This window comes from Aegilops tauschii, chromosome 4 (genome assembly GCF_002575655.3).
Source record: "Aegilops tauschii subsp. strangulata cultivar AL8/78 chromosome 4, Aet v6.0, whole genome shotgun sequence".
NCBI lineage: Eukaryota > Viridiplantae > Streptophyta > Magnoliopsida > Poales > Poaceae > Aegilops > Aegilops tauschii.
Genome location: NC_053038.3, coordinates 499,232,404 through 499,245,990, shown reverse-complemented (window position 1 = coordinate 499,245,990; position 13,587 = coordinate 499,232,404). Strand labels below are relative to the sequence as shown.

Below are 13,587 nucleotides of genomic sequence, written 5' to 3'. Positions count from 1 at the left end.
TTACTATGCTAGTGAGACGTCGCCTCGAAACGATTAAGTACTAATCAAATAGTAACACTCTTTGAAACAAAAGTTCACATAAAAAACATTCAGAGGACACTGCAGAAACATATCGAACAAAAAAGTGCAGACATCTTCGTGTCCTGCAGCAAACCCATTCTCTAAAAAAAATTAGAAAGTAACTGGCTGCCATTAGAAGCATTCACTAAGATCTTCAAACACATATAGTGTGCGAGCTCCCTCCTTACTATTGCTGAGAAAAAAAGGTAACAAACACATATACTGGAGTAGATCTTCAAACACATATAGTGTGCGAGCTCCCTCCTTACCCGCAAAAAAAATACTATTATGGCATAACATATTGGAGGAATTCTCCCTGACTGCTACTGAGAAAGAAGATAACAATACATACACTGAATGTCCTCCCAGGAAAGTACGCTAAACTGAATCTACCTAGAACTGACTACATCTCATGAGAAAATAAACTTGAGTAGGTCTCATAATCCACTGAATCAGCATAGAAAACTGGCTAAAATGCCATACGCATTACCCCGCTGAATTCAATAAACAAAAAAAAAAGCACTATGAGCTAAGTCTGCATAAACTGAATCTGCAACCTGACACAAAAGGCACTATGAAAACTGAACGAACAAAGCCTGAAATAAATCCAGGAAAAGCGAGCACCGGTGCCAAGTCTAGGACTTTATCTCTGGTGGGCTGGTTTCACCACAAAGAACCTAACCATCTGATCTATGCTCAGTTCACATATGACTGGCTATTAGGATGTTGTTTTGTGTAGACAGATATGATGCATATGCACTATTAGGATGTTGTCATGCAGGGATTCCATATAGTGTCATGGCAATTTTACATGTTTATTAAACAGATATGTGTGTGCTCACAGCAGCTTTCAACAAACAGGGGCCACTCAGACAATCTGATAATGGTTCTGTTACTAAGTTACAGATACAAAAGAGGAGCAAACACACATCTGGTACTACAACAGACCATCAAACACTGATGAAGTTGCGTCTATCGGTACTTCAGTCCATCACACTAGAGAACCAGTAGCATCACCAGCTGCCCATGTGGAGTGGGCATAGAGCACCCGGCCTTTCCATCCTTGTAGAAGCCACCGGTGATCCTCGCAGATCATGAAATGCTTGTGGTACCGATTCTTCACTTCGTCCTTGAGCATCATAACAATATCAGGGTCCAATGGCAACTGCCTTAGCCCCGCTCGCTGGTTCCGCGTCTGCCACTCCTTGTAGTTCTGAGGGCGCTCCACCCGGTCTGCGCCTTCACATGCGATCCTGTTTATGGCGGACCGTGCAAGTATCTCCTGCTCCACCAGAAGTCTCTTGTCGCTGTCCCATGGAACGGTGGTCTCCATCATATCGAACAACGCCGAGAAGTAGTAGAGCGCATGGCGGAACCGCGTCATAAAGAACGCCGCACTGTAAGGTCCATTGACAACGGAACTGACGAACACAGACGGCCTCATCTTCCTGATAGTGTTGAGTACCATGTCCCTTGGGCTTAGCATGTCAGAGGTGAGGCTCTCGTCCATCAAGGTCCTGAACTCGTATAGGCTGCTCACGGCCAGGACCTCATCTGGATCGATGTGCAGGTCCTCAGCCCGGACATCCTCCAGCTTGGATGCGATGGCGCGGAACTTGAATGGCACGCCAAACTGACTTGCGTAATTGTTGAGCCGGTGCCCTGCCTCCTCCATTAGTGCAGCCGGACAGGGCCCGGGCTGAGGGGTGTTGATGCCGGTGATCCTCACTTCTGGTGGCCCGCCCTCCCTATTCGCCAGTAACCGGAGCAAGTCCGGCCACTGAAACCCGGTGCTGATGCCGTAGTGCACAATGTGCAGTTTCCTCCTCCCTGCAACGGCCTTGTAGATGGTGTTGGTGGAAAAGAGCAACCCCACCTTGATCGAACAGCTCGCGGCCGTGTGCAGATGGTAGGCCCTGATGAGCTCCACGGCTGAGGTGCGCTTCCCCATGAGCGATCGGTACAGTCGGCTCCCCGTGCCAGCCAGCCGTGCCTCCAGCCCCTGGGCGAAGTAGTGCGCCAGCCGCTGCCTAGCGTCCCCTCTCGGCGATGAGTGACACTTGATCCGCTCCAGCAGCTTGCTCGCGCCACACACGTCGCTGCTGGCCACTGCTTCTGCACAGCGGGTCAGCAGAGTCTCTAGGTCAGTCACCATCGTATGCCTCGCCGCGCACCTCCCACGCCTGGAGATGCTCTGCCGTGCTGCCTTGTCCTCCTTGTCCTCCCAGGTGACACGTACTACCTCCTGCATCTCGCTCGGGGACGCTTCGTAGCCGTTGAGGATGAGCCGGTCCAACATCTCCAGCGCGGTGGCTTCCTCCTCTTCCTCCTCCTCCAAGGCACTATGCAGCATCACAACTATTTGCTTGCTGCTCCTGCCCAAGCCCGCCTCGGTCTCACCATCCATGTCAGATCTCTTCTTACGCCCCCTACCATCCACCATCACATCATCTGCGGGCAAGAACCTGTTGGCGTCCTCCATGCCATTGAAGAAAGCCATACTCATACTCGATAGCATGTTCATGCTGGTGCTGCTCTCGCTGGGAAACACCATACTATTGGGCTCCACTGTGCCTGTGCAGTTCAATAAGGCTGGATCCTGTACCTGGCACCCGGAAACCATGACGTCTGTGTTGTTTCCTTGGCTGGGCATCAATATGGAGGTGGAGTCGGCAAAGGAGTCCTGGTCGGCGGCGGGTGAGGTGTTGGCGAGGATCTCGGCGAAGGGCTGCTCGGCCTGCAGGAGCTTCGGGTGGTCAGGGTACTGGTAGAAGAACTTATCGACGATGTCCTCCTCTGTGAGCACGCGCGAAATGTATTCCAGGGCCAGGTCATTCTGTGAGTCACCATGGGTCGTTGGAGGAAGGTCGAGGAAGAGGGAGGGGGACAATGGTGCAGGCTCGGCGAGGCCCAACAACTCCTCCGGTGTGGCAAACATAGTGGAGTGTATGCTGTTCCTGATGGTGCAGTGACAATATCTTGGATTTGGAGAGGATGTCTCATTTCCTACTCCATCCATTCCATGTGAAGCCAACATGTACATCGTACAGTACGAGTTGCTGTCAATTGGAACCATCGTAGCTTCACATTTCACATGGTTAGTTTAACCATCCGCCGGCCTGCCGGCTTCTGCACATATAGGCAAAGAGAGGGTTTTGAGAAAGACCATATCCATCTTGTTGTCGCAGCCGGCCTTCTGTCCTTGTCTGATCAGAAGCAGGCAACTTTCTTGTAGACATCAATTTATATGTTTTAAAATGGCAGGCTGTTGTGAGTTCACGTGTAGTAGCACTAGCAGGTAAGATCATTAAAAGATCTCTAGTATTATCCTGAAAATTGATTAGTTCACATATAGTAGCAAGTTTTTCTAGATGCATTTAACCTGTAACCATGTTCAGTTATGCTTCTTTCCTGCTCCACGCTTGGACACCTGCAAGTAGGCAAATGGATTTGTAAGATGAGAACGCAGAGAAAGAAATTGAATTCAAGACATTTCAGCTATCATTTTTCTTTGAACAATGCGGGAAACAACAGAGACATTTAGCATGCGCATGCGGCAGTGGCACCCTGTGGAATTATTCATATTCGTGTCTAAGAGCGAAATTTAAGATGTTTGAAGGAAACAGGAGGGGATGCCACAGCTGTATCTTATACTAATGTCCATAACATTAACCTCTCCTACGCAGAAAATGTATCAGAAGGAAAATGTATCGGGATGACTCTTCTTTACAAAAGGAACATCATGTACTCTGTTAAAAATAAGCAATGAAATAATCAGAAGTTCTCGGACCTTCATCTTCCTTACCAGCGTCCCACAAATCCATCAGGCCATGACAGAGAGTTCAAATGGTTCCTGTGAACATACAAAGCTCAACTTCAAACTCCGGAGACTGAATATCCAAAACTCTGCATCAAACAATAAAACGAGTATGCAACTATGACTAAAAGAAGAGCATTGAATTGAACTGAGGAAATATGAATGAGTAAAAATAATGAGAAATGAAGAAAGAACGCTGAATAATGACTGAAAAAATAAACCTAAGAGATAATACGAACAAAAACTGAACAAAATTTAAACTGAATAATACAAAAAGTAACTGAACATAACTGAATATATACTAATGACTAAAGGCCTGCAAAAAATGTCAGGACTGAGATACCTAAATCAAACGTTAAGAAAAACAAATGTTAAGAGACTAAGAAACTAAGATGAATTAAATCTTAAAAAAATCAGAACAACAAATGACTGAAAAGAAGGGTCTGAAAACTTATAAACTGAACTGACTGAACAATACTATAAGCTGAGGAATGCAAACTAAAAATGACAAGTACTGAAGACATACATAAAGAAAAACTGAAGGACTAAAACTAAATGGACTTGAGACTAAGAAGAGGACTGAGAGGAACACTGAATTTGACTGAAATAAAGATTACTGAGTTACGCCAATCAAATTACTCATGTAGTAATGCTCAAATCTTTCAGGATGCCGTAGATCAACATGTTCAGAATATAATACTTCTAGCTGAACATGAACTAAAAATGTTAAATGGTTGCAAATTTGCAGGATGCCGAGAATGAGTATGTCTAACCTGGAGACCTGGAGGAAAAAAAAGGAAGTGCGAAGGAAGAAAAGGATAGATGCAAAAAAGGGCTGGCACTACTTCGTCACTTGATGCTGTGCTATCCTCAAAGCTGTCGCTATTGGACGGACCGACAGCAGGGTCGTAGTTGGGTGGCTACATCAGGGTCGTAGTTGGGTTGGTAGCCACCGCTCGATGACCCCTGAGCCGTAGAGTCCCCAGATCTTCTGCAGAAACAAAAATCACATGTTATGTAGCAGATGGATGGAATGTAAAATGGAGGATTTCCTAGCAGCAGAGGTAATGAACAGCCAAAAAATAAGGCCAACAGAACCACATAAACACCCCTTGAAACGATTAAGTACTAATCAAATAGTAACACCCCTTGAAAGAAAAGTTCACATAAAAAACATTCAGAGGACACTGCAGAAACATATCAAACAAGAAAGTGCAGACATCTTCGTGTCCTGCAGCAAACCCATCCTCTAAAAAAAAGAATACAAAGTAATTGGCTGCCATTAGAAGCATTCACTAAGATCTTGAAGCACATATAATGTGCGAGCTCCCTCCTTGCTACTGCTGAGAAAAAAAGGTAACAAACACATATACTGAATAACCTGAGGATCGTGAAGCCACTATCCCCCTGCATCGCCCCCCTGCGTTACTGCTTGTTATACTATTATATGGCATAACATATTGGAGGAATTCTCCCTGACTGCTGCTGAGAAAAAAGATAACAATACATACACTGAATGTCCTCCCAGGAAAAACACACTAAACTGAATCTGCCTAGAACTGACTACATCTCATGAGAAAATAAACCTGAGTAGGTCTCATAATCCCCTGAATCAGCATAGAAAACTGACTAAAATGCCAGACACATTACCCCCACAGAATTCAATAAAAAAAGCACCATGAGCTAAGTCTGCATAAACTGAATCTGCAACCTGACACAAAAAGCACTATGAAAACTGAACCCCTACACAAAACCTGACTAGCTCTCGATCAAAAAATAACTGAAAAATCAGTGCCCATTCACCTTTGTCCTGGATTAAAAAACGCAGCGGCACTATCTAATCGCTTGTCACAAACTGAACCACGAAACAGTATCTTCCTGCAGCGACAAAAGGTACTGAATCCCCCTGATATGCCTGGTTCCCCATTGAAATTAGTGATGAACCCCTGATATACCCGGTGACAGAATGTCTGGACACAAATAACGTATCGAAACACAACAGAGGTGCTGAGTTTCTCAAAGACATTTGCCTGGCAGAGGCGAATAAGTGACAAGGGGGGCAGCGCGGAAGAGCCAAGAGAGATGCCTGCAACAAAGCTCACCGTACCTGCTCTTGGCCGGCGATGACCTGGGTTCCGCCCCCGCGGACCACCAAATGCTTGTTCGCACATGACCGGCTATTAGGATGTTGTTTTGCGTAGACAGATATGATGCATAGGCGCTATTAGGATGTTGTCATGCAGGGATTCTACATAGTGTCATGGAAATTTTACATGTTTATTAAACAAACATATGTGTGCTCACAGCAGCTTTGAACAAACAGGGGCCACTCAGACAATCTGATAATGGTTTCTGTGACTAAGTTACAGATACAAAAGAGGAGCAAACACACATCTGGTACTGCAACAGACCATCAAACACTGATGAAAGTTGGGTCTATCGGTACTTTCAGTCCATCACACTAGAGAACCAGTAGCATCACCAGCTGCCCATGTGGAGTGGGCATAGAGCACCCGACCTTTCCATCCTTGCAGAAGCCATCGGTGATCCTCACTGATCATGAAATGCTTGTGGTACCTATTCTTCACTTCGTCCCTGAGCCTCAGAACGATATCAGGGTCCAATGGCAGCTGCCTTAGCCCCGCTCGCTGGTTCCGCGCCTGCCACTCCTTGTAGTTCTGAGGGCGCTCCACCCGGTCTGTGCCTTCACAGGCGATCATGTTTATGGCGGACCGTGCAAGTATGTCCCGCTCCACCAGAAGTCTCTCGCCGCCATCCCGTGGAACGGTGGTCTCCATAACATCGAACAACGCCGTGAAATAGTAGAGCGCATGGCGGAACCGCGTCATAAAGAACGCCGCGCTGTATGGTCCATTGACGACGGAACTGATGAACACAGACGGCCTCATCTTCCTGATAGTGTTGAGTACCATGTCCCTTGGGCTTACCATGTCAAAGGTGAGGCTCTCGTCCATCAAGGTCCTGAACTCGTATAGGCTGCTCACGACCAGGACCTCATCTGGATCGATGTGCAGCTCCTCAGCCCGGACATCCTCCGGCTTGGATGCGATGGCGCGGAACTTGAATGGCACGCCGAACTGGCTCGCGCAATTGTTGAGCCGGTGCCCTGCCTCCTGCATCAGTGCATCCGGACAGGGCCCGGGCAGAGGGGTGTTGATGCCGGTGATCCTCACTTCCGGTGGCCCACCCTCCCTATTCGCCAGCAAGCGGAGCAAGTCCGGCCACTGAAACCCGGTGCTCATGCCGTAGTGCACAATGTGCAGTTTCCTCCTCCCTGCAACGGCCTTGTAGATGGTGTTGGTGGAAAAGAGCAACCCCACCTTGATCGAACAGCTCGCGGCCTCGTGCAGATGGAAGGCCCTGATGAGCTCCAAGACTGAGGTGCGCTTCCCCATGAGCGATCGGTACAGTCGGCTCCCCGTGCCAGCCAGCCGTGCCTCCAGCCCCTGGGTGAAGTAGTGCGCCAGCCGCTGCCTAGCATCCCCCGTCGGCGACGAGTGACACTTGATCCGCTCCAGTAGCTTGCTCGCGCCGCGCACATCGTTACTGACCACTGCTTCTGCACAGCGGGTCAGCAGAGTCTCTAGGTCAGTCACCACCGTATGCCTCGCCCCGCGCCTCCCACGCCTGGAGATGCTCTGCCGTGCTGCCTTGTCCTCCTTGTCTTCCCAGGTGACACGTACTACCTCCTGCATCTCGCTCGGGCACGCTTCGTAGCCGTTGAGGATGAGCCGGTCCAACATCTCCAGCGCGGTGGCTTCCTCCTCCTCCAAGGTAGTAGTACTATGCAGCAGCACCACTATTTGCTTGCTGCTCCTGCCCAAGCCCGCCTCCGCCTCACCATCCATGACAGACCTCTTCTTACGCCCCCTACCATCCACCATCACATCGTATGTGGGCAAGAACATGTTGGCCTCCTCCATTCCTTTGAAGAATTCCATGCTCGACAGCATGTTCATGCTGGTGCTGCTCTCGCTGGGAAACACCATACCATTGGGCTCCACTGTGCCTGTGCCGTTCAAGAAGACTGGATCCTGTACCTGGCACCCGGAGACCATGACGTCTGTGTTGTTTCCTTGGCTGGGCATCAAGATGGAGGTGGAGGAGGCAAAGGACTCCTGGGCGGCGGATGATGAGGTGTCGGCGAGGATCTCGGCAAAGGGCTGCTCCGCCTGCAGGAGCTTCGGGTGGTCAGGGTACTGGTAAAAGAACTTGTCGACGATGTCCTCCTCCGTAAGCATGCGCGAAATGTATTCCAGGGCCAGGTCATTCTGTGAGTCACCATGGGTCGTCGGAGGAAGGTCGAGGAAGACGGAGGGGGACAGTGGTGCAGGCTCGGCGAGGCCCAACAACTCCTCCGGTGTGGCGGCCATAGTGGAGTGTATGCTGTTCCTGATGGTGCAGTGACAATATCTTGGATTTGGAGTGGATATATCATTTCCTACACCATCCATCCATTCCATGTGAAGCCAACAAGTACATCGTACAGTATGTTGCTGTCTATTGGAACCATCGTAGCTTCACATTTCACAAGGTTAGTTTAACCATCCGCCGGCCGGCCGGCTTCTGCACATATGGGCAAAGAGAGGCTTTTGAGAAAGACCATGTCCATCTTGTTGTCACAGCCAGCCTTCTGTCCTTGATCAGAAGAGGTCAACTTTCTTGTAGACATCTATTTATGTTTTAAAATGTCAGGCTGTTGTGAGTTCACGTGTAGTAGCAGTAGCACTGGCAGGTAAGGTCATTAAAAGATCTCTAGTATTATCCTGAAAATTGATATAGTTCACATGTAGTAGCAAGTTTCTAGATGCATTTAACCTGTAACCATGTTCAGTTATGCTTCTTTCCTGCTCCACGCTTGGACACCTGCAAGTAGGCAAATGGATTTGTAAGATGAAAACGCAGAGAAAGAAATTACAAATTCAAGACATTTCAGCTATAATTTTTCTTTGAACAATGCAGGAAACAACAGAGACATTTAGCATGCGCATGCGGCAGTGGGACCCTGGGGCGTTATTCATATTCGTGTCTAACAGCGAAATTTAAGATGTTTGAAGGAAACAGGAGGGGATGCCCCAGCTGTATCTTATACTAATGTCCATAAACATTAACCTCTCCTACGCAGAAAATGTATCAGAAGGATAATATATCGGGACAACTCTTCTTTATAAAAGGAACATCATGTACTCTGTTAAGAATAAGCAATGAAACAATCAGAAGTTCTCGGACCTTCATCTTCCTTACCAGCGTCACACAAATCCATCAGGCCATGACAGAGAGTTCAGATGGTTCCTGTGAACATCCAAAGCTCAACATCAAACTCTGGACACTGAACAGCCACTGCAGTAGCCAGCTGCATCAAACAACAAAATGAGTATGCGACTAGATCAAATTTACCAGATCATGAATAATAGCCATCACCCAGACAACACACAACCGTATATATATTTATCTTATACAGTTGAGTACAAGAAAAGAGCTAAGAAAATGCGACATCATCTGAAATGCTTCAAGCTGCCCGATATTTATTGGACGAGTCAAATGCATCTTTCAGGTTGAGCGTATAAACCACACCACAAACAGTATAGTATTAATACATATCTGCTTATGTTCAACTGCAGGAAGGAGAGAAAAAATAGTACAGTTAACAGTGGGAGCTACCACCGTCTGCCTCCCATGTTGAGTGAGCCAAGAGGATGCGACCCTTCCACCCCTGCAGTAGCCATTGGTGATCCTCGTCGATGACAAAGTCCTTGTGGTATTCATTCTTTACCATGTCCCTAGCCATCTTAACAGTTTGTTTGTCCAGTGGCAGCTGCCTCAGGCCTGCCCGTTGGTTTCTGACTTGCCAATGCTTATAGGTCTCACCACGCTCCACCCGGTCCTTTCCCTCATATGCGATGGCATTCAGGACAACCCACCCAAAGACGTCGCGCTCCAGCGCCAGCCGCAGTTTGCTCTCCCGTGGCATGGTTGCATCAAGCATGTCAAACAGTGCAGAGTAAAAGAAGAGGGCCCCTCGGAACCGTGACAAGAAGAAGGTGCCATTTGAACCATTCACGGTGCTTTGGACAAACACGTCCGGTTTCATCTTGCTGATGTTGGTGAGGACAACATCGCGGGGGTTCGGGCTGCCTATGACGACACACTCATCCATTAAGGTCCTGAAATTGTACAGGTCATTCACAGCAAGCACCTCATCCGGTTCCAGGTCCAGGTCCTTAATTCAAACGGTCTGCCACTCTGCCAATATGTCACGGTACTTGAATGGCACACCAAGCTCTCGGGCAATGTCAGTCAGCCGATTACCGATCTCCTCCATATGTTTTCCTGGGTGGAGTCCGGGCTGCGGCCTGCGGGAGGTCAATGTGGGTGATCCTGACTTCTGGCGAGCCACCATCCCTTGCTGCCAGCCAGCGCAGAAGTTCTGACCACTGGAATCCATAAGAAAAGCCATAATCAATGATGTGCAACGTGCTCCTCCCCACTGCCGCTTTGAAGATGGCCCTGTTGGCGAACAAGAAGGACACATTCCTGAAGCAGCACGTTGAAATGAATACGTGGTAAGCCTCTGGGTGTGCCATGGCAGAGGTAGCCTTCGCCGTAAGTGTCCCATACACCTGGCTGCCTGTGCCGGTGAGCCGTGCCTCCAGCCCCTCGGTGAACCAGTAGGCAAGCCGCTGTGTGGCGTCACCAGTGGGTGAGGCGCGCTGCTGGATCTCCATGAGCAACTCACCTGCCCTCCGGCGGTCATCCGTCACCGCCTTGGCACAGTGGATCAGCAGCGTGTACAGGTCAATCACCCGCGCCTTGCTCTTTCTCCCCTTCTTGTTACTGTTCCCAGACTCATTGTCCATGGAACTGCACATCTGATCGAAGTCTAACACCTCGCAGGCATGAGCTTCGACTAATCTGTTCGTCCTACTGACATCAGCCTCCACCTCGTCGCTCCAGTCCTTGCGGCCGCTGCCACTTTTCTCTTTCGGTTGGTCCTGCTCACCGGTGGTTGTCAGCTCACAGTTTGTGGGCAAGAACTTCTTCGCCTCTTCCATGCCCTTGAGGAAAGCATGCACAAAGCATGACGTGTTTTACTCTGCTTCTGATGTTTGGCAAAATGACAGGGCAGCATACATTGACACATACGACCCTCCCGAGTCCTTAACTACAATTCAAATTGTATCTCAGTTACACGCACACATAGTTACATATACTACTTTGTTGCACATGAATCTTGAAGGGAAAAATTAGTGCATAAACAATAATTATTTAAGTGGAAGCTTAGAAATTATGCTGATATGTCAAAAGAGTAAATGATATTCCTGGAGAAGCTAAAATATACCTCGTTAAAATCTTGAAGATGCTATACTTTGTAATAAACTTACTGTCCAGAGTTGTTTTAACCATGCAAGGGGTGAACCATCCACATCTAGACATAATGGCAAATATAGCTAACTACCGAGTATAGAAGAGTACCAGATCATTCCCAGTAGGATGAAAACCATCATCACCATCGACAGACATAATCAAATCTCGAGGATTTGCACCAATTAGCCAAGGAGATGCTTTCATCCAGTTTGCATGCCTATCATGTAAACTCTGCAAGTAAGATAGTGCCAAGTGCCCACAATTACTTGTAGTAGAATCTTGTAGAATTTCAAAACAGAAAGCACAGCAGAAAAAAAAGGCACAAAGCACACAGCACATGAACTCATGAAGGCTGAAGCTAGATGCTGAAGGATCACTAAAAATGATGGTGCAAATGTAAAACACAGCCTGATAAAGCCTGGTTACACTCTATGGATTTGAAACATAAAAAAATGCAAGTGCCAGAAAGTGAGTACATGAAAAAACAGCAACAGATGCAGCAATGTAAAAACATTTCTGACAATATCCTTAATCTTGTAACTGCTACATGCTCATCACTCAGCATTTTATGCTTTTCTTCAGCGCTCCAAAATCAAAGAAATGACACAAACTAACTAGGAAATACTCATGCTTAATCTACAGTCCTATATCCCTGCCACGATTCTGCATACTTGACCAAATCAGTAACCTCCTTCAGGCCTGCAGCAAGCAAGCAAATAAACACATCACATGATGCTATGAACTTTTTAAGGTGAAATCACGGAGATAATTGGCAACAAAATCAAGCAATATGGATGTACAGAGGTTCACTCAGTATTCCTCGCTGCTCTGGTTTGCTCTGGCCATGTGAAGTGCATAACAAAATGCAAGCCATTGTGCCAATATCTGAAACCAGAAAAAAAAATGGCAGAGCAGTATGAGGATGGGTCTAGAAATGTGACACAACTGGAGTAACATCCAATCTGCATCTGAGCTAATGAACGCAGTGGTAGGCTGGTGGTAGCTGACAAGCACATCGAGTAAAGATTTAGCTTGTTCAAATTTTATCTCACGCATCGGTCTCCAAAACGCTATCTACGTATATGTTGATCTTCATGCGCTAACCGCCCAGGTTAACAAGATTTGACCTGAACGAAAGCTGCCCTGGCGTGCTCACCCGTCCTATCGGTACAAAATAATTAGGCAATGAAGTAATGCCCAGCGGCAGCAGCACGACGGCGGCCGGGGAGCAGCCAAGGCAGAGTCGGCGCCCGCCCGCCGGGGCCCGGGGTGCAGGAGAGCGGCGAGGTTGGGCTGGCGCGGAGCGGCCAGCGGGTGGTACTGCGCACGCGTTGGACCTGGACGGCGGGGGGAGGGGGAGGGGCAGACGGAGACGGCGGCGGACCACGGGAGCCAAGCAGGGAAGAAGGGTCGAGAGCCCGCTTCCGGCCTCTTGTGCCTGGGCCGTACTACGGTAAAGCCCAGGCCCAATACAAAATCTACATAGTTTTTTTTTTGGAGAAATACAAAATGTAGGCATTCCCTCTTTGGCAGGCACTTCGAGCATGATTGGTTTGCAACCAATATTTTGCTGGAAATACAAAAGAGTTGTCAAATATTGGCAACTTTATGTGAGACGTGCAAGAAAATTTGGTAACTAACCAATTAGTGGTCAATATTTGACAACTTGCCAATATTTGCAACCAAACCAACTATGCTCTTCTCATGCGCCCATTTTTGTTGTTTCTAAAAATGGGCGCACGCCCCCTTTTCTGCTCTGGGCCGGCTTATTTGCGGGTTTTTTCCCTTTAAAATTTTGAAAAAGATGCAGCGCCGAAGTTCGAACGTGAAACCAGTTCCTTCGGCGCCAACGACAGTAACCACTAGGCCACTGAAAGACTAGTGTTTTCTAACTTCTTTTTTTAGTCGCGGGATTCCGCGGTTTTGGGAAGCTTCCCAAACCATTTTTTCCTGGTTCCCTGGTCATTTCCGGGGTGATTTTATTCGAGTTTTTTCCTTTGTTCTTTTTAAATTCATATTTTTAAAAACTGATGATATTTTATAATGTTTGTGTTTTAATAAAAAATAATGAACTTTTTACAAATTTGATGAACTTTTTTCAAATTCGATGAATTTTCTTTTTAAAAAATAGATGAACTTTTCAAAAAAAAAACAATGACCTTTTTTCAAAATCGGTGAACTTTTTTCAAATTTGTGAACTTTTTTGAAAATGTCATCTACATTTTGGAATTCACGGATTTTTTGCTATTTTGTTTTATTTTTCTGAAAGTCAACGGTTGACCGGTCAACCGCGACCAGTCAGCAGCGAACCCAGGCGACCAGTC

The 13,587-nt window shown here is 47.4% G+C and overlaps 3 protein-coding genes across 3 annotated transcripts; all 3 read right to left on the bottom strand.

Annotated features, from left to right (window-relative positions):
• Positions 1 to 828: 828 nt before the first annotated feature.
• On the bottom strand, positions 829 to 4,982 carry LOC109748045 (scarecrow-like protein 34). Its single transcript, XM_020307103.4, has 2 exons — positions 3,851 to 4,982; positions 829 to 3,490 (listed from the first exon to the last, which is right to left on the bottom strand). Exon 2 carries the CDS (start codon positions 3,134 to 3,136, stop codon positions 1,052 to 1,054), a length of 2,085 nt encoding a protein of 694 aa, XP_020162692.1. The 5' UTR covers positions 3,137 to 3,490; positions 3,851 to 4,982; the 3' UTR covers positions 829 to 1,051.
• Positions 4,983 to 6,205: 1,223 nt separating this feature from the next.
• On the bottom strand, positions 6,206 to 8,493 carry LOC141020510 (scarecrow-like protein 34). Its single transcript, XM_073497142.1, has one exon. It carries the CDS (start codon positions 8,359 to 8,361, stop codon positions 6,334 to 6,336), a length of 2,028 nt encoding a protein of 675 aa, XP_073353243.1. The 5' UTR covers positions 8,362 to 8,493; the 3' UTR covers positions 6,206 to 6,333.
• An 834-nt stretch (positions 8,494 to 9,327) lies between these two features.
• Positions 9,328 to 11,645, bottom strand: LOC109748044 (scarecrow-like protein 14). Its single transcript, XM_045228020.2, is given in 3 exon segments — positions 9,328 to 10,256; positions 10,258 to 11,060; positions 11,372 to 11,645. Coding segments are annotated over 2 exon segments (1,407 nt in total). The 5' UTR covers positions 10,951 to 11,060; positions 11,372 to 11,645; the 3' UTR covers positions 9,328 to 9,542.
• Positions 11,646 to 13,587: the final 1,942 nt, after the last annotated feature.

Coding starts and splice junctions, on each gene's coding strand:
- LOC109748045 (XM_020307103.4), bottom strand. CDS start 3,136: ATGGTTCCAATTGACAGCAACTCGTACTGTACGATGTACATGTTGGCT.
- LOC141020510 (XM_073497142.1), bottom strand. CDS start 8,361: ATGGAATGGATGGATGGTGTAGGAAATGATATATCCACTCCAAATCCA.